This window comes from Balaenoptera borealis, assembly GCF_965194805.1.
Source record: "Balaenoptera borealis genome assembly, chromosome: 3".
Lineage (NCBI taxonomy): Eukaryota > Metazoa > Chordata > Mammalia > Artiodactyla > Balaenopteridae > Balaenoptera > Balaenoptera borealis.
Genome location: NC_138866.1, coordinates 179,781,880 through 179,802,744, shown reverse-complemented (window position 1 = coordinate 179,802,744; position 20,865 = coordinate 179,781,880). Strand labels below are relative to the sequence as shown.

At 39.0% G+C, this 20,865-nt stretch overlaps 1 protein-coding gene across 1 annotated transcript in view; it reads left to right on the top strand.

The window, feature by feature from the left end:
• Nucleotides 1-20,865, top strand: part of CUBN (cubilin) — a 283,798-nt gene that overhangs the window by 1,804 nt on the left and 261,129 nt on the right. The window contains exons 2-6 of the mRNA XM_082385173.1: nt 8,523-8,609; nt 15,415-15,695; nt 16,095-16,224; nt 17,859-17,954; nt 18,506-18,544. Coding sequence (XP_082241299.1) covers nt 15,583-15,695; nt 16,095-16,224; nt 17,859-17,954; nt 18,506-18,544 — 378 coding nt within the window. The 5' untranslated portion in view covers nt 8,523-8,609; nt 15,415-15,582. The remainder of the gene's footprint in view (nt 1-8,522; nt 8,610-15,414; nt 15,696-16,094; nt 16,225-17,858; nt 17,955-18,505; nt 18,545-20,865) is intronic.

Sequence of the window (20,865 nt, the reverse complement as noted above, 5' to 3'; positions counted from 1 at the left end):
TTAAAGAAACAATAATTAAATCTTTGCCATTTCTAACAGGAAACTGATTTTTTGTTCTTCCCTTTGCATCATTTGTGCCCTTTTATTTACTTCTTTATTTAATTTTTTAAAAAAATTTATTTATTTTATTTATTTATTTTTGGCTGCGTGCGGGCTTTCTCTAGTTGCATCGAGCGGGGGCTACTCTTCGTTGAGGTGCACGGGCTTCTCATTGCAGTGGCTTCTCTCGTTGCAGAGCACGGGCTCTAGGCGCGCGGGCTTCAGTAGTTGTGGCACGCGGGCTCAGTAGTTGTGGCTCGCGGGCTCTAGAGCGCAGGCTCAGTAGTTGTGGCGCACGGGCTTAGTTGCTCCGTGGCATGTGGGATCTTCCCGGACCAGGGCTCAAACCCGTGTCCCCTGCATTGGCAGGCGGATTCTTAACCACCACGCCACCAGGGAAGACCCCACTTGTGCTCTTTTAAATGGTTTGCCAAATAATCATAAATTATTTATTACCCTGCCTCATATTTTTAATAAGTTTTCCATACCTAAATATAATGCATGAGATAAATCAATATAAACAGAATGAATCATATTGGAAAATGATTTTGAAGAGGAGTTATGTAGTCATAGGAGAAAGAGCCAGTGCTTGATCATCTTAATCCTTAGTGGCAGGCAGTAGAGCCAAATGATGGGGGCGGTGAGTCACCCTGTTACTGAGGGATCAGCTGACCCTCTGCAGGTTCAGAGGCCCCTGAACATTGTGTTCTGGCTGGTAAATCAGACCTGCACAGTAGGCACTGCCCTGTGCCTTGAAAAGTGAGAAAATACCACTGACTATCAGCCAACTTCCTCCCCCTCACAAAACAGAGCCTTTTAAGGAGGCAAAACCAGTAGTTGAGATTGTGAAAGTTGAGGGACCACCTAGCACTTAAATTATTTTTTTGAGGTACTGGGCAGGATTCTTTAACAAAAATCACAGTTTGTCTTTTGTTCTAACCTCAACCTAATTTGGGTCAGAAGTTATTAAATTGTAGGAGGCTTTTGAGGATAGATGAGTGAAGCTAAGCACAAATGAAACTGGTTTGATTCTAGCTCTAGCAGTACAGAATAAAGAAGCACCTGCCATATGAGCCAGCCTCAAGCACGTACTGAAGGATGCGTTCTGTGGGCCAGCTGCCGTGTCTGCACCCAAACTAAAGTGGCTCTGGTTGCTCGTTTTGTTTTGATAACTTTATAATTTAAAATCAAAAGTTAGAGTCAACAACTTCCCAAATAAGCCAAGGTAACACAATAAGAATCTATCTTTAAGCCCATATAGGTAAAGTAGTTAAAGGATGTTTTCCTGAGTTGGTTATGTTGTTGAAAAGGTTAACTTTTCATAATGTGGTTTTCAGCTTGGAACTATGACTATTTGAGGCCACCAGTTGTAAACTGACTTGCTATTAGCTTTGGGCTTTGAAATTGAGTGAGTGTTGTAGGTTTCATATAGCCTGTGATTGACCTGGTTATATAATTTTTCAAGACAGCCTTGGAACTTCCCTGTACTGGAATTCTCTTCTTCTCAGGTTCTACTGTCAAAATGTGCTCCATACAGCTGTCATATCACCTTCTTAACATGCATCTTTTTTGACCCACCTCCAATCCAACCTATTCTTCTCCATTCATCATACTCACCAGCATGTCTAGTTATGCCTAAAATATTTCACTTGGCAAAGTTCCTTTGCATGTTTTATTAAAGAGCAGTAAGAATCCCACATATGTTCTTCAACTTCAGATCATACTGGTCAGTCTTTCTTTACCATTTTTCCTCTCCTGTCATTCTTTCACTTTGCTGCTAAAATTTTAAACTTCGTGGTTTTTTTTAAAAAATCCATTTTCCTGGCCTCTCTCCTTGACTTCTAAGAACATTTTACACTAAAATACTCAGGCTCATCAAAATCTTACACAACCACGACCCAAACTACATTACTATTTTTGTCTTGATTTTTGAGTTTATTCCTTTTAAAATTTATTTGTTCAACAAATATGAGCATGTGCAAAGAACTTTTTTGACTTCTTATTCCCCAAGTTCTCAAATGAATTTGTTATATATTTACCGTGGGTTCTGAGTGTTATTTTCAATTACATCCAGCACTTATAACTCTCCCTCAAGTATACCATACTTGATTCCTAAAGCTTCCAAAATCTTATTTTTTCTACAAATCTGAATTTAGATAGAAATTTTCACAAAAACTAGAAGATAGGAAGTTACTTTTCTGATAGAACTCTTCTTTATAGCCCTAGGATGTTCTCATTTATTTTCTTATACATACTGTGGTTTCACTGTTTACTTCAAGTATTTGCTCTGTATTATATTTTGTTTGTATCTTTATTCATATCAGGGCAGATTTAAATTATGAGTGTAAATATGGAACATGTTTATTTAGCCAAGCTGGCTCTATAATCAGATGAGATCACCTAAAGAAGAGTCTAAAGAGAGAAGAGAGAGTGGTTTGGAGCTGAACTTTATGTGTTCCTGAAGATGTAGTCCTCAGATCTCTCTACCCTTCACCGTCCAAGCCATTTTTCTCAGAGATCTCACCCTTTTCTGTAACTACTTTTTTGCCCACGACACCCAGAAAATATAATTTTGACTCAAATAGTTATTTTGCTTACTTAGCTACTTAGGAACTTAGCTAGTTCCTTACACAAGTACAGTTAAATTTTACACACAAAAAAAGATTGAAAATACCTAATGGAATGTGATACTCCTTGTATAGTAGATATAAGTTGAGTTTGCTGTTTGAGAACTCATCCTATGGATGAATAGACAATAAGCTTGATAGTTGCTATAATTTGAATTGGTTTAAAATGAAAAATATTCCATGGTTTAGAGAATGTAAACTTCCAGGAGGGCAGGGATTTAATTTTTTTTTTTTTTTTACTGCTACCTTCCCAGTGACTGGAACAGTACTTGGTGCAAAGTAAGCACTCAATAAATATTTGTTAAATGAGTGAATATAGTCACCATACTGGACTGATATAGAAAATGCCAAAGGCTGTCATACTGTGGAATTTAAAGTGTCTTTAAGTCACTTTAATTTGGGTTACTGCTACTTCCTCTATTAACAGAGGAATAGCCAAATTTACTCAAGTTTGGAATATATGATTTAAAAAATAATTCTAGGATAGAACTTGGGCTTTTGGCTTTTGGGGAAGCTGTGCAGATATAAATTTTTAAAAATATTGTATTCTGACTTGTCCAGACAAGAGGGAAGACTCATTTCTCCTGCTCCTTCCTGATAAGTACAGTTATCAATTCTGGGTAAGTATGATTATAAAATAATGCAAGAGACATCAGAAAGAACACTCTGAAAGGTGTAAAGAAGAAAACAAACCAGCTAAGTACTCCCAAAACTGGAGGGGGGACATAGTTACAGGATGTCTTATCACCTCCCACCCAACAGAAGAAGGTAACCCAGGTTTGGTGTTTCCTGACCACCAAACTAGCAACATAATGGAGCCCAGGATGGAACAGGAGTCCTACCAACAACACCAGGTGAGTCTGATACAACCCTCAAGGGCAGTGTATAGGGACCCCCACTGGCAGGTGTCCAGGGGAAGCATTACTCCCCTGGCAGGTCTAGGCTCCTCTCAGTTGCTGAGAGACACTGAGCAGCCACGGAGCCCTGGCAAGGGGCATCCTGCCACAGCAGTGTCTGACCTAGAAGTTTTCATCACCATGGGCAGGAGGCTGTCTTCCCCCAACCTAGAGGTACCAGGTGACTCGTCTTGGGGAAAACTTCTTTCCCCTAAAGTAACACCATCAAGGACGACTGTGAGCTCCAGCAGCACCAGATAAACCAAGTTAAGGCTCTGAAATTTAAACTGCCACTGGAATCATAGACCAAAAGGTAGGCCAGGGCCTGCATGCTAAACATAAACATAGTGACTGCCTGCTAAAATAAAAGATTGAAATAGAACCCAGAGTCTTCTAACATAATAGACGATATATCCAGGATATAATCTAAAATCACCTGTCATACCAAGAACCAAGCAAATCACAACAATAAGAAAAGACAGCCAACTGATGACACCTCCAGGGTGAACCAGGTGTTGGATTTATCTGACAAAGATTTTAAAGCAGCCATCATAAAAATGCCTGAACAAGTAATTACAAATCCTTTTGAAACAAAAAATAGAAAGGCTCCCCAAGGAAATAGTTAACAGAGATTTTTTTTTTTAATGTTGATAAAAGAACCACTATGGTGTGCATTTTTGTCCCAGTTTTTTTTTTAAAAAAAGAAATAAAGGCAATTATATAACTGAAAAATACAATAGCCAAAATGGAAAACTCATTGGATGGGTCCTATAATAGAATTAAAATGACAGATGATCGAATCAGTGAACTTGAAAATAAGCAATAGAATTACTAAATCTGAATAACAAAGAGAAGACTGGGGAAAAATGAGACTCAGTGACCTGTGAGACAGTAATAAAGAGCCAGCATTCATATATTTGGAGTCCAAGAAGTAGAGGAGAAAAAAGAATAGAGCTGGATGAATGTGTAAAGAAATAATGGATGAAAACATCTCAAATTTAGCAAAGAATAAATATGCAGGTTTAGGAAGCTGAGTGTACCCCAGACAGGATAGGCTGAAAGAAATCCATGCAAAGACACTTTATAATTAAACCTGTGAAAACTAAAAACAAAGAAGAAAATTAAAGCAGCCGGAGAGAAGGGACACATTACTATAGCAGAACACAATTTGAATGACAGCAGATTTCTCATCAGAAATCATGGGGGCTAGAAAGAGGTGGCACAACATTTTTTAAGTGCTGAAGGAAAAAAACTGTTAACTGAAAGTTCTGTGTCCAGACTGTCCCACAGGAATGAAGGGGAAATAATGATATTCTCAAATGAAGCAAAACTAAAAGTGTTTGTTGCTAGGAAACCTACCCATAAAGAATGGCTATTGGACGTTCTTCAAACAGAAATGAAATGATAAAAAAAAGACATCTTGGAGCATCAGGAAGGAAGAAAGAGTAATGGAAAGAGCAGAAGTATGGATACTTACAGTAAACTATGCTTCTCCTCATGAATTTTATAAATCACATTTGATGATTGAACAAAAATTATAATACCATCTAATGCTCAAGACAATAATATTTAAAAGTGGAGAAATTCAAGGAACCTAAATGGAACTGAGATTTCATTTCACTTAAAGTGGTAAATTGCTGATAGCCATCAACTGTGATAAGTCATGTGCGTACAGTATATTGTTATACCCAGAGCAGCAACCACTGCAAAAACTGTGCAAAGAAATGCACTCAAAACCACTACAAATAAATCAAGATGGAATCCTAAGAAATATTTAAGTAACCCACAGGAAGGCAAGAAAAGAGAGAGGAATGTGAAGCAGAGGAAACAAACAAAACAAATGATTAAATGGCACACAACCTCTACCAGATCGATAAATGTCTTAAATATATTTGGTCAAAATACAGTAATTAAAATACAGAGATTGGTAGAGCGCATTAAAAAAAAATCATTTAATTATATACTTTGATAAGAAAACTGCTTCAAATTAAATGATTTAAGTAGGTTGAAAGTAAAAGATGGTAAAAACAAGACCCACCATGGGAATCTGCCTTAATAATATAATTCAAAAGGACAGCAGTTTATAGGAATGAAGATATTAAACATAGTGAAACTGGAAGCAGATTAAATGTGCTATAATAAGACAATGCTGAAATATAAGATTGTGAAACCAAACAATAAAATATGCAACGAGCAGCCCCTTTGACAAACAGTTTGGCAGTTCCTCAAAACATTGTGTTACTATGTGACCCAACAAGTATGCTCCTAGGCGTATTCCAAAGAGAACTGAAAACATATCCACACACAAACTTGTACGTGAATGTTCATAGCAACACTATTCATAATAGCCAAAAAGGGAAATGACTATCGCGTTCATCAGTTGATGAATGAATAAACAAAATGTGTATATCCGTACAACAGATTCAGTCATAAAAAAGGATGAAGTACTGATACGTGCTACAACATAGATGAACCTTGAAAACATTATGCTAAGTGCAAGAAGCCAGACTATGAATATTCCATTCAGTGTAATATAGTTATATTACTTTTATAATTAAAAGTATTCTTTCTATCAAAACCAATACTCTATTCCACCTCTACCATAGGTAATCTAGCTTTCAAGTCACTACTTCATTTGCATCCTGATGGCATATAATACCATCTCCTCCCCAGACTTTTTTCCTCCAGGACAAAGGCTGTATCTTACCCAGTTCTGTCTCCTCGGTGCCTCTCTCATCAGATGCTGACAATCAGTGGGTACCTAATAAATAATTGTCCAGTTAATCTGACTTGAATGTGAATATGCTGAGTATTGTAGCAGAATCATTATGTCTGTCCTGACTTGGGGAATTGCTGGAATAATTCTATCTGTCAACCTAAACAAGAATAGCACATTAGATGTTATAAGAAAAGTGTTTAATACCACAGTTGTGTGTAACTCCTAGGGGATTGTTTATGCCTCCTCTAAACACAGTTTAGGAATTGTTGGCAAAGCCTGATTTAGTAGTACTTCTATAATAAATATAGCCCGAGCCGCTATTTTAAAAAAGAAAAATACAAAGGGACAAAGGCTTTGGTTTTTACAGGTCTTAGAATAATGGCGCTGAGTAAGAGTGAGAAGTGGGGTCATCTCAGCCTTCTTCATGCCCTTGATGACAACACTTTATATGTTCCCACAGATCTGTGTGGCACTTCAATTAATGCATCCCCTGGGAATGATGGCCCTTTGTCAGGCATCAGCCTTGTTAAAACACTCCTCCTGTCATCAATCACATCAGTGAAGCAAAGCCTCCCATCACCAGATAAAGATGCCTCTGTGAACTGCTTCTGTTTGTATCTCTCCAATTAGAAGTTCACCACAAGAGGCAGTTCTGTAGCTGCCAAGTATCCCTAAACTCTTTTTTTCCCCTCATTTTACCATTCTCTTTGTTTTTTTAAATAGATCTTTATTGGAGTATAATAGCTTTACAATACTGTATTAGTTTCTGTTGTACACCAAAGTGAATCAGCCATATGCATACATATGTCCCCATATCCCCTCCCTCTTGAGCCTCCCTCCCACCCTCCCTATCCCACCCCTCTAGGTCATCGCAGAGAACCAAGCTGATCTCCCTGTGCCATGCGGCTGTTTCCCACTAGCTATCTGTTTTACATTTGGTAGTGTATATATGTCCATGCTACTCTCTCACTTCGTCCCAGCTTACCCTTCCCCCTCCCCGTGTCCTCAAGTCCATTCTCTATGTCTGCGTCTTTATTCCTGCCCTGCAACTAGGTTCATCAGTACCATTTTTTTTTCTTTTTAGATTCCGTATATATGTGTTAGTATACATATACTATACATATACATATAGTATTTGTTTTTCTCTTTCTGACTTCACTCTGTATGACAGTCTCTAGGTCCATCCACCTCACTGCAAATAACTCAGTTTTGTTTCTTTTTATGGCTGAGTAATATTCCATTGTATGTATGTGCCACATCTTCTTTAGCCATTCGTCTGTTGATGGACACTTGGGTTGGTTCCGTGTCCTGGCTATTGTGAATAGAGCTGCAGTGAACATTGGGGTGCATGTCCCTTTTTGAATTATGGTTTTCTCAGGGTATCCCTAAAATTGTCTTCCTTCCCTCCCCTGCATCCCCACAGTGGTGAATTTTCAGTTGCTCTCTTCCTCTCATCAAATACAAAATACTGTTACAAAAATGCATTTCCCCCTTTTCAAAAGATTAGAGTAGCAACTATTTGCCCCTACACAGCTATGATCACTTACATGATTGTGTTAATACAACCTGTCATTTTCTTTGATTATAGTATGAAAGGTGTCTAAATCTTTCACTTCATTGCCTTGTTCAGGGAATTTTAGGAGTCACAGAGTAGAAAGCTTATTTTGTTCTTTTTAGGTTACCTTGGAAAGGGATGTCAGGTGGGTTTACCCATGGTCCTCATCAAAGATAACCTCCGTTTTATGGCTTCACACCTTCATGGAAATCAAGCTTGAATTCATCCAGCAGAAGTGCTGGAGTCCTGAGGTCCTGAGCTGTGGGAGGTGGAGAAAGCTGTACTGTGTCCCCCCTGGCTTTTGGAGCCATGAATTCTAGCAATGTATGCCCTCTGCTGTGTGCTCTGTCCTTAACCAGTCCCTGTCTCACAATGACACAAGACTCCCCAGTACACAGATGCTGTGTGTGTGTTCGTATATATGCCATTAGCCACCTCTGTTCCTTATGTGAAGCTCTGTTCCTCTATTACGTTCCTCCCTCTGGATATGAATTTTCTGATTATATCCTCTTTGTTTATGTAAGGATTATTGTACTTAAAAAAAAAATCTGAAAAAGAAAAGCAAAAAAGTCCTCCAAACTCTCAATAATGAATAACAAGATCTACCTCCTCAGGAAAATCTCTGCCAAACCTGAATTATTCAAATGGTAATGATTAACCCATAATGCTTTTTCATTCTACTCAAGGATAATTGCAATCATTGTAGTAATGAGCATGGAGAACAAATGTCTGGATTGTGTTCCCTGAGTCAAGACCACACTGCATTCAAAAAGGTCAGTTCATCGCAGTAGTGGATTTGGTAATTTACTAGGAGGTAATAATGCATTTTCCATGAAATGAGCAAATGAATAGTTTTAAACTTACATCAATTTCCATAATTATTTTATGTGATCCTTCATGGAAAATGAACAGACAATTGGAACAATATTGTATTGTTCAGACATTTGTAGAAAATCACAAAAACTGGCATATGTAAATGTACCTTTCAAGCAATGTGAGTTCCCTGAAAAAGAGAATGAGTTAAGTGTCATAAAGGTTGAGAGAGATCATTATATTCACAGATGTTTCCATTAATGACTAAAAACACTGATTAATTCTACAGTATTCTGTTTTAAACTGATGTAAAAATGGAAAGGGACCAAAGAAAGCACCAAAGCCACATTGAAGCTAAAAAATGAGATGGGAGCTAGAATATAGGGTATGAGAATCTTGCCGTTCTTCCTCCAAGGCACCTCTTCATGTCAACCCTCTCTCCCTATTCTCATGACTCCTACACTGATCCAGCCCTCCAGATAAGTGCAGCTGGCCTACTGGAAATTTCACGTAAGGATTATTTAACTCAAGATACAAGAGCAGCTCCCCATTAAATAAAATTAAATCAAAATTCTTCAACCGGCCACTTAAGGCCCTTCATCAATGCCTCCACCTTTACCCAACCACCTCTCTCCAAAATGACCCTCCTGGATTTGCAGAACCACTACAGTATGCCCAGACTGGGTTTAGGACCTCTTTTTCAGTTTGGTTCATGCTGTTTTCCTAAAAGCATGTTAGTATGCATTTTGTCTCGTGTGTCTTACCCATCTTTATAATGTTGCCTTATCACAGTGCTCTAGATTTGTACATATGCCTTTATTGCAAGCCAGAGAAAGTCATGACTTTTACTTCTTTGAATTTCCCTCATTGTTGAGGATGTCATTTGTCTGCAGTAAATGCTTATTAAGACTGTAAAACCATGGGATTTAGATGAAACTGGTAGGAATGAAAAATAAACCTTGGTATATAAAATAAGTTATAGGGATTATGTTAATATAGAATTGAGGTGCTCTCCAAGAATTTGGAAAAAAAGATGGAAAACAAGGGGCTAAATAAAGTCTACACACTTGGCATTAAAATTTCCAGCAAACTTTCCTTATCCAGGTAGAAAACTGGTGTATTTTTTTTTTCTGAAGAAATATATGTCCCCAGGGGAAAAAATATCTTCAAAAATTGACACTTGGTGTTCCCCCAATGGAACTGTCAGCTTGCCATTCAACCACCCATGACAAAGTCTGCTAGTTACGAACACCGTCCGTCACACAGAGCTTATCATCCCCTCTTTAGTGTCTTATTCTTAAATTTAAATGAACACATAAGGATAAATAGGTATTTGAGGAGAGCCTCTGATATGAAATAGATCTAAACAAGCAAACAGAAGAAGAAGAACTTAGAGAAATCAGAGACCATGCAGTAAACTTCAAAAAGCAGCTATAATATTTTTAGAGTAATAGGAGATGTTACAACACAAAATAAGAATGAGTTTTTGGGGCTTCCCTGGTGGCGCAGTGGTTGAGAATCCGCCTGCCAATGCAGGAGACACAGGTTCGAGCTCTGATCTGGGAGGATCCCACATGCCACAGAGCAACTGGGCCCGTGAGCCACAACTACTGAGCCTGCGCGTCTGGAGCCTGTGCTCCGCAACAAGAGAGGCCGCGATAGTGAGGGGCCCGTGCACCGCGATGAAGAGTGGCCCCCGCTCGCCGCAACTAGAGAAAGCCCTCGCGCAGAAACGAAGACCCAACACAGCCAAAAAAAAAAAAAATTAATTAAAAAAAAAAAAACAACTGAGCTAGGCATGAGAGTTAGTCTTTATTAAAAAAAAAAAGAATGAGTTTTTGAAATTAAAAATATAATGCCAAGAATTTAAAAAATCAATATACATTTTAAAAGATAAATAACAAAGATTTCTCAGTAGAACAAAAGAAGATAAAGAAATAGGAAATAGAAAAGGGAGTTATGGAAAATTAGAAGACCAAACTAAGAAAAAATAGAAAAATAGAAATACAGATGCACTTGTGGAGACCATGTGACTCTCTTCTGGAGTGAAGGTGCCTTCACCCCCTGGGTCAGGAAGAGAGGGTCTTTGTAAAATGTAGATCTGGATTCTGTAGGTCTGAGGTTGAACCTGAGATTTTTTGCATTTCTGACAAGCTCCTGGGTAAAGTCTGTGCTGGGTCCATGGACCACACTTTGAGTAGCAAGGCTGCGGTCTAGGTCATCTCTGGATCTTCCCTACACTCACCACTGATATCTAAACCATTTGCAGAGTGGGGCCTGGAGGCAGCGGGCAGGGTGGGGGCGGGGCGGGGAGGAGGTGAATATTCCTCAGATCTCTGTACACTCAAATCTGAACTCTTATCTTTTCTCCAGAACCTCCTTCCCTTAATTATTCTCTCTTATTCAATTATTGACACCTCCATCCTTCCAATTTCTCAAGGAAGGAACCTGAGCATCACTTCCCGCCTCTCTCTTAACTGCCCCAATCTATTTTTCTGTAGATCCTGTTTCCTAGATATGTCTCTCACTGTCTCCTGCTCTCTCTGCCACTGCCTCAAACAAGGCCTCCCCAGGTCACACCGTAGCTGTACCACAACTTCCTCACTCCCTCTGGGTCTGAGACTCAGCTCTGCAGGGATGCTTGTAAAATGCAAACATGACCTCCTATCTAAAATACCCTCATAATTCTCCATTATTTAAAAATAAAATAAGATCTAAACTCATTAAAATAACATTTCCTGGTCCTTCTGGACCTGACTTCTTTTCCCTTTAAAAAATTTCATCTCCCGGAAACACACACCGTTGCAGCCACATTTAGCTCTTTTGTAATTGGAAAGCTTTGGATGTGCCATTTTCTCTGTCTGAAACTCCCAATCCCCCTACTTTTCCTGGAGAAGTCCTGTACATTCTGTAAGACTCAACTGGCTCTTGGGAAGCCTGCATTGCCCTTCCCAGGCAGAGGTAATTCTGTTCTCTGTTGCTTTTGTTGTTGTGTTTTTGTTTTGGTCCTTATCAACGGTCTGATTACAGTGATGCCTTCTTACCCAGCAATCCCCCTCATGTGAACTTCTAGTATACTGGAATTTACTTTCATATATACTTTTGATGACCACAGAATTTTCCTATGTGAATTATGAGTCACTCGTGAATTTCATTTGTGCATTGTGTTGGGGATTATTAGAAATGGTGGGAACTGAGGATTCAAGCAGAAAAAGGAGGTGAAGTGAATGGGACAGAAGAAGCAAGGGGTGTACAAAGATGTCTTAGAAAAGTTAAAGGAAGAAGAAAGGAGAAGATAATTCTGATTCTTTTTTGTAAGGGGGGAAGGAGGAAGAGAAGGGAGCTGATACTTCTGTAAGAAGAGCTAAGAAGCTGGGAGGAAGAGAAGAGAGGAAGGTGACACCATGGGGCAGGGTTGGGAGCACAGGTCAGCAGGCCATGCATTATTGATTAGTAACACACTGCCTGTGCAGATGGAGAAGGAGAAAAAACCCTAACTCCACATACCATGTGTAACATCTGCAACAAAGCAAAACACATTGGCATGCACCTTGCTGCAGATGCCAAAGGCTGGAAACCAAGAGTGCAGCAGACCTCTTGACAAACTTAAGATGTGTAAATATCATGGATATTATTAGTGTTCTGAATTAATAATTTTATTTTAATGAATGCAAAAAAAAGTGTATCACGGCTTTCTTAGGTGTACTCTCACACTCGGTCCCTCCCATGGAGCAGCTCCTAGGGCAAACCCTCCCTTTCCCTGTCTTCTCAGCTCCATCTCGAGGAAGAGTTTGTTCCTTTTGGGTTGCCTGCTCTTGGAGACTCTAGGATTTAAATCTAATCTTGCTTTCCACCCATCCATGTGGAGTTCTTCCTCGCTTCCTGGCACCACCTTGCCTGGTTCTCAGACACCAGTTTACTTTTGCCTCACATCCCCAGCTGCAGGTCAGCTGTCCCCTTCCTCACTCAAAGTCCTCAATGCATGTCTCTGTTCTGGAATCTTCTTCCATAAAAGGGGAGATTAGACACCCCTGATATTCCTGGTGCCCATGGTTTTTAAGTCAACTGTGGATTCTTCTATCATTTCTTACTTTAAGAAACCCAAGTTCAATCGTAGAAGAGGAAGGAGGGTTATACTTATTTACATGATAACCGCAGTTTACATTTAGTGGACACATCAAATGCCAAAGACCGGATGTGTTAAACATTTTGTATACCTTCAGTGCTGATATTATTATCTTTCTGCTGGTGAAGAAACAGGGCCACATGGTCAGAAAGTGATGGAGCTGGATTTTGAACCCACACGAATGATCTTCCCTAGACCTGATTTTGGAGGGGAAAATCTGCAATGTATTCCACTTTGTATTCCTATCATTTTGTAGAATGGCTAATATGTAAAGGGCACATGAAGAATCTTTGTGGAATGCATTCTGAATTAGGGAGGAAATGGGAGCTTTGCCAGCCAATGAAAGACAGGGTTTCAGGTCAATAGAACATTTACCCTGGGAAAAGGAGAGGGGAGAAAATTCACCTTCTAAGTCTGAGGTCATGGATTCTAAAACTATCTTAATATGTCTTTGCTGAAGAAATTCCAAATAAGACAGGTAAAAAGGATGAGTGATAATGGTGTGGAAACAGCGACTGATTTTTATATTGCTTCCACTGAATCATGTGCAGACTGTCTGACTTGTATATTGATCTCAGCTAGAGTTGATCAGGTGGGCTGAATGTAAAATTCCCTAACTCGTCATTCCAAAGTCAGTCAGACCTTGAAAGCATATTTCTTTCTTTTCTTTCTAGCATGACGGACAATTAGGAATTGGATGGCTAGATTGGGAGCAGAGAAATTATCTTTACTTTGTTTAATAATAAACACATTAGTAACACAGGAAAATTCTGTTAAAAAAAAGGAAGTTCTTATTGAAATCATGCTGGAGACATCTTTTATTGCACTTAACAAATTTGCTGAGTGCAAGTAACCTTTAAGAAAATAGAATCATGAAAATAGTTATGTTCAAAGCTCAGAGTTAGAATTGTCCTTTGTGTTGGAGGATTCTAACCCATCCTATTCTTAAAGTTGACAAATATTTCACGAAGACAAGATTTCCCTCCACCCCCCGTACCAAACTGTTAAGCTTTTAAACAAAGCTTGAACTAATGAAACTTTAAAAAAATGTATTCAACTTGAAATACATTGTTGTATGACACCCATTTCTTAAAACGAATAACAGAATAACAAAAAACTCATCACTTGACTTCAGTATCACCTCAAGAAAACAGCAGCTTGCCAGCTAGTTTTGCTAGTTTTGTTCTTGTGGTTGAATAGAACAGGTGTAAAACAGTGTTACATCTCTCCATAATATCAAGTTGCAGAGCCTATTTAAGGGAGTAATTTTTAAGTTCAATGGTATTACATACCTTCACATTGTTGTGCAACCATCACCACTATCTATCTCCAGAACTTTTTTTCATCTTTCCAAAGTGAAACTCTGTACCCATTAAACAGTAACTTAGCATTCTCCCTACCCCGCATCTCTGGAAACCACCATTCTACTTTCTGTCTCTATAAATCTGACTACTTTAGGTTCTTCATATGAGTGGAATCATCAAGTATTTGCCCTTTTGTGATTGGCTTATTTCAATTAGCATAATGTCTTCAAGGTTCATCCACGTTGTAGCATATGTCAGAGTTTCCTTCCTTCTTAAGGCTGAATAATATTCCATGATATGCATGCAACACAGTTTGTTTTTCCATTCATATTGGTCAGTGAACACTTGGCTTGCTTCCATGTCGTGCTGCTATGAACGTAGCTGTACAAATATCTCTCTGAGTCCCTGTTTTCCGTTCTTTCGTGTATATACCCAGAAGTAGAATTCCTGGATCATATGGCAATTCTATGTTGAATTTTTTGAGCAACTGCCACTGTTTTACAGTCACTGTACCATTTTACATTCTCACCAACAGTGTACAAGGGTTCTGATTTTTTCACATCCTCACCCAATACTTACTATTTTCTGCTTTTGTTTGATAGTAACCATCCTATGAGTGTGAAGTGGTGTCTCATTGTGGTTCTGATTTGTATTTCCCTGGTGATTAGTGATGTTGGGCATCTTTTCATGTGTTGTTTGGCTATTTGAATATCTCCTCTGAAGAAATGTTGATTTTCTTTGCCCATTTCTTAATTGGTTTATTTGTTTTTTGCTGTTGAGTTGTAGGAGTTCTTTACAGATTCTGCATATTAACCTCTTATCATATATATGATTTGCAAATTTTTTCCCATTCTTTGAGTTGCCTTTTCACTCTGTTGATAGTGTCCTTTAATATACAAAAGTTTTTCATTTTGAAGTAGTGCAATTTATCTATTCTTTTTCTCTTTTGTTGTTTGTGGTCTTGGAGTCACATCAAAGAAATCATTGTGGAATCCAATGTGATGAAGCTTCCCCCTATGTTTTTTCCTAAGAATGTTATGGTTTTATCTCCTATATTTAGGTATTTGGTTCATTTTGAGTTAATTTTTCTACATAATACAAAGTCAGGGTCCAACTTTATTCTTTTGCATGTGGATATCCAATTTTCCCAGAAGCATTTGTTGAAAGGTGGCTACTTCTTAAGCAAGGATTGTTTTAGTGGATGTTTCCAAAGCAATTTGTTACCATTTCAAAGGTCAAGCAGATAATGATTAAGTTGTGCATCACTTAGAAGTAGATTTTGACCTCTCACAAGTTGAAGAGTACTGAAGATCTAAGATCATTTACATCCCTCAGGAAGAAGAAATAATGTAGCCTTCTAGGGCAAAGAAGGAAGATCTGAAAACTGCAGGACATTCCACTGATCAAAGTACATCTGCCTGGTTTGCTTTCTCCAAACTGCCACACTCAGTTGGGTAGAGTGGCCTCCCTTCTACCTGACAAACTTGGAGGTTGGTGAGGAAGATGTCCTCACTTTTTCTTTGGAGTTTGGTTATTTTATTGACATTTGCTGAATCATATGGTGAAGCTGGAGGACTTGCGCTGCAGAGACAAAAAAGAAATACTGACCTCCAACAGTAAGTAGACACATGGATTATTTCTGCTGATGGACTAGGGTGGTTCCTCGTCAGTTTTCACAAATAACCAGGTAAGCAAAGGTGTAATTTTTCTTGAGGAAAACAATGATGTTAAAAACAAGATAGGGAAAAACAGTTGTATTGATGTATGGAAGTATCTTTTTATACACAAACTTTTCATTTATCATTTTGCAAATTAGGCAAGCATACAATTACTAGGAGATACCTCCAGGAAATTTGCAAAGAAAGAAATGGCAGATGAGCAGGGAGAATTTGGTTGAGTTGACCACAAAGCAAAGGTGTATGCAGTCTGTAGTTATTTGGTGAGAAACTTTGTTCTTTAGACTTAAAAACTATATGCCATAATTACCAATACGTTCTCTGGCTTGGATTATGCAGGCCTCGAATGACTGCAGAGAGGGGAAATTTAGTGTTTCTTACTGGATCAACTAAAAACATTGAATTTAGAACTGGATCCCTGGGAAAAATTAAATTAAATGATGAAGATGTTGGCGAATGTTTACATCAGGTAATACACTGGAAATGCACTGAAGTAGTTTTGTATATTCGTATATGGCTACTTGATTGAACAGGCCTATTTTTTTTTGTTTGTTTTTTTAAATTTATTTTATTATTATTTTTTATACAGCAGGTTCTTATTAGTTATCTATTTTATACATATTAGTGCATACATGTCAATCTGAATCTCCCAATTCATCACACCACCACCACCACCACCCGCCACTTTCCCCCCTTGGTGTCCATACGTTTGTTCTCTACATCTGTGTCTCTATATCTGCCTTGCAAACCAGTTCATCTGTACCATTTTTCTAGATTCCACATATATGAGTTAATATATAATATTTGTTTTTCTCTTTCTGACATACTTCACTCTGTATGACAGTCTCTAGGTCCATCCATGTCTCTACAAATGACCCAATTTTGTTCCTTCTTATGGCTGAGTAATATTGCATTGTATATATGTACCACATCTTCTTTATCCATTCGTCTGTCAATGGGCATTTAGGTTGCTTCCATGACCTGGCTATTGTAAATAGTGCTGCAGTGAACATTGGGGTGCATGTGTCTTTTTGAATTATGGTTTTCTCAGGGTATATGCCCAGTAGTGGGATTGCTGGGTCGTATGGTAGTTCTATTTTTAGTTTTTTAAGGAACCTCCATACTGTTCTCCATAGTGACTGTATCAATTTCCATTCCCACCAACAGTGCAAGAGGGTTCCCTTTTCTCCACACCCTCTCCAGCATTTATTGTTTGTAGGTTTTCTGATGATGCCCATTCTAACTGGTGTGAGAAGGAGGCCTATGTTAATCTGTACTTTGAATCTTTAGCACAGGGAACATAATCGGAGGTGCAACAAGTCCTTGTAAAGAGCAATGCCCTAGGGTTAATGAGGGGTACAGGTAATAATTCTAGCAGGAAGTGGCTCGCTGTGTAGGCTTATTTACTCTAGCCCAGAGAAGATGCAGAGGGTGATAGTGGGGCCTCTTTACAAGGGGACCAAGGATGGAGGGGGACCATAGAAAGGGGTAGATGTGACCAGTTTACTTTTGCCACACAACAGAATTGGCCAGTTATTCTCCTGTCTTATTGAATGTTTTCAGTGCTCATTGTTTTCTACATCATGCAGGCCTATCAGTCATAATGTTAGGAGTTGGTATTTAGAGCTTATTATGGGCTATCCACTGTGCTCAGCACTTTATGTGCGTCGTCTCATCTAACCCTCACAGCTGCCCTATGAGGTTGGCGTTATGATTACCCCTTCAGTAAGGGAGGTAGAGGAACTCTGCAGCAACATGTCCAAGGACATACATTAAATGGCTGAGCCAAGATTTAAAACCTGAACAGTCTCATTCCAAGCCAGGCCTCTTTACATGCATTCTAAAATGTTATTATGGGAAAATATGCAAATGGAAAATTCCTTGATATATTGTTACTGAAAGGGTAAATGGGATTATGCCACGGCTATTTTAGTCCAACGTTTATTATACGTGGCATTGTTCTGGTTTTTCTAATAATGGACAAGATCTCAGGGCTTAAAGTAGAATACTACTCAAATTTAAAAAATTTTATTCTTACATACATGATTTTTTCACTAGCATTCTCTTCCTCCTCCTTTTTCTTCTCCTTCTTTTTAAAATTAGATCCAGAAAAACAAAGATGATATTACGAACTTAAAAAGAGGTGCAATTGGTCTGCCTCAGAATATTTCTAATCAAATCCACCAGCTTGATTCCAAGGTGAGTCTGACCTCCACATCCTCAGAGCAAATGGGTTCTCCTTAATTCAACTTTGTAAATAATTCTTTTTCAGAAGATATACCAAATTTGTATCCTCTTTAGAAATGTAGTGTTGTGATCGTGGGCTTTTGGGTTAAATGACCCAGCTCTAGTAGAGGGTGTAGAGGTGGTGATGGGCCGTGGTTGGAAATTCTGTGACCAGAGCTTGTGGTGTAAGTCAGCTTTGCTCACTTGCTGATAGCACAAGGTGGATGGGTCACTGTCACTTAGGAAAATTCCCAGAGTCACCATGCACAGAGAATCAATGAAACAACTTATCATTGGGTTGTACTTCTTAAAAAACAAAAAAAAAATGCATGCCATGGAAGAGAGTAGGAAGGAAGGGAAGCCTGGAGGGGAGAGAAAAGAGGAGGGAAAAAGCAGTAAGAAAAGGAACAAACAGATAAAGTAAGTCCCCAGCAGAAGGTATTAGGAAAATATGTCACAGGATAACATAATATGTGACATGCCTTTGAACCAGCTAACGGATGTTTTCTCCTCCCCACTGCTAGCTCGCGGATCTTGAGAGAAAATTTCAAAGCTTACAGCAGGTAAGTCCCGTAACTACTAGATAGCCAACATCTTTCATTGAAAATACACTAGAATCATTGATGGAGCTGGTATTCTTATCTTAAGGTGGATGGAGAATCAATATCAAGGACTTTGCTTTTCCCATGATTTAGTTCTCATCACAATTTAAAAAAACTTTTTATTGGAGTATAGTTGATTTATAATGTTGTATTACTTTCTTCTGTACAGCAAAGTGAATCAGTTATGCATATACATATATCCACTCTTTTTTAGATTCTTTTCCCATATAGGTCATTATACAGCATTGAGTAGAGTTCCTTGTGCTCTACGGTAGGTCCTTATAAGTTATCTGTTTTCTATATAGTAGTGTGTCTATGTCAATCCCAATCTCCCAATTTATCCCTCCCCCCACCTTTTCCTCCTGGTAACCATAAGATTGTTTTCTACATCTGTGACTCTCTGTTTTGTAAATAAGTTCATTTAATTCTCATCACAAGTCATGCTTCCCAGGACACAGATGAAGCAAAGTGAGCCTCAGAGAGATGAAGGTCACTGGGCATGTGAAGTCCTCTGACTCTAAGTTTAGCCGTCCATGTGCTCTTCCTCTTCTGCTGGCACTTCTTAACCGTGCAACTTTAGGCTGAAGCTGGTCAGCTAGGGACCACCCAACTTGCTGGTTCTGGCATCCAGGCCTCGGTTTTCAAAGGCCTTACATTTTCTCTAACATTAAACTTAGAAGTCTAGGATGTATCTCAAAATATTCCAAATCTTCTTAAAAGTATATTTGCTGGTAATTAAATATGAACAATTTATTAGAATAAACCTTCCATAACTTTACTACATGCTTGTAAACTAGTCCTTGTAATTTTAGACTTCTTATCCCTTTTGTAGGGAGCTGACATTTTTGAGACTTTCATGGGAGCTGTAAGCTTCCACACAGAGAAATGCATAGAAGGTCTCCATATTTTAAATTTTGAATAAAAGCAAGGGAATTCCAGGTTAAGAATCCCTGCCCCAATATTCTTGGTCTGTTTTTGATTATGCTTCAAATATTGTCCTCTACTTTGGCGTTTTAAATTCGGTGAACATGTTCATATATTCTTTTTGCCGGCTTTGATAATAAATTGCCCTTTCAGCCTTTATCTTTTTATGGAGTAGTGGAGGAATTAAAAATGAGCAAGGCACAGCATGAGCGTTTTCAGTCTCCTAGAGTGCTTCTTCATTCCCACCAAAGGTCAGGAACTGGAGGCCATGGGCCAATGAGCTCAGACTGGCCTCCCTCTGCCCATCCCCCCAGGAAGAGTTTTGAATGATTTAGGAATGGGAGTGCCTTCATGCCTTTGGACGGGGCAAGTGCTCTCTGGGCACCACAGGCCCCCGAGTTCCCTACTGTCTTCCTCCTGACTGCTTACGGATTCCATTTCCTGCTGGGCCCCCATGGGCTTTTGAGGTTTTAATCCTGTGTTGTCTTGTATGCCAGAAAAAACTCTAAATGAGTTTGTGGTTAATTTTTAATAGTATCCTGTGATGAACAGAGCTAGTTGTGGTACTGGCACAAAGACAGACAGAATAATGGAAGAAAACAGAGCTCAGAAAGAGACCCCCCAGTGTACGGGCACCTGACTTATTACAAAGGTGGAGAGAGAATGGGTTTTGCACTAAATGGTGCTGAGTCAGCCCGCCATCCTCTGCTCTCAGTTTCATCTGCAAACGGAGGGAACAGACTTCATTTTCTCTCTGAGTCACCAAATATTTTTTTAAATGTGAAGAATAATTTGCCCCTATTTTAATTTTTAAAACAGAATTAGACAGAGTTTAGGTGAAATTAACGGGATAGCTTTCCTTGCATAATCACTTGTCCTCTCTAAAGAAGTTTCCTCTGCCCCCAAAGGCATTGCAGACCTTACAAGACTGGAACTGGTAGCTGACATAGGGTAAGATTCCCCAGGTTCTGTAGACAAAGGCAGGTCTGTCTGCGACTCTGGTCTGAAAGCAGTCATGTGAGCACGAGACTACAGGGTGTATCTAAACCACAGGCCACATTTCCAGTAAAGGGTCTTGGAGTGAAAAGAGTTCAGTTATCTTAACCCAGGGGAGGAGGGGTGGCAGCAAAAGATGATCATATTTCAAATGCTTATCTGGAGGCACCAAAGATAAGAACAACAGCAGAAGAACCGGAACAAGAGAAATGTTCCTGTGATTCCCACACCTGAAATCTTGACCCTTGTCCACCAACGTACATCTGTCTGGTGAACAATGCTTTATCCAAAGAGAGAGTGAGAATCCTCACCTGTCACTCATGCCTCATCCCATCCCTGGTTAAATGCATGTGAACAGTGAA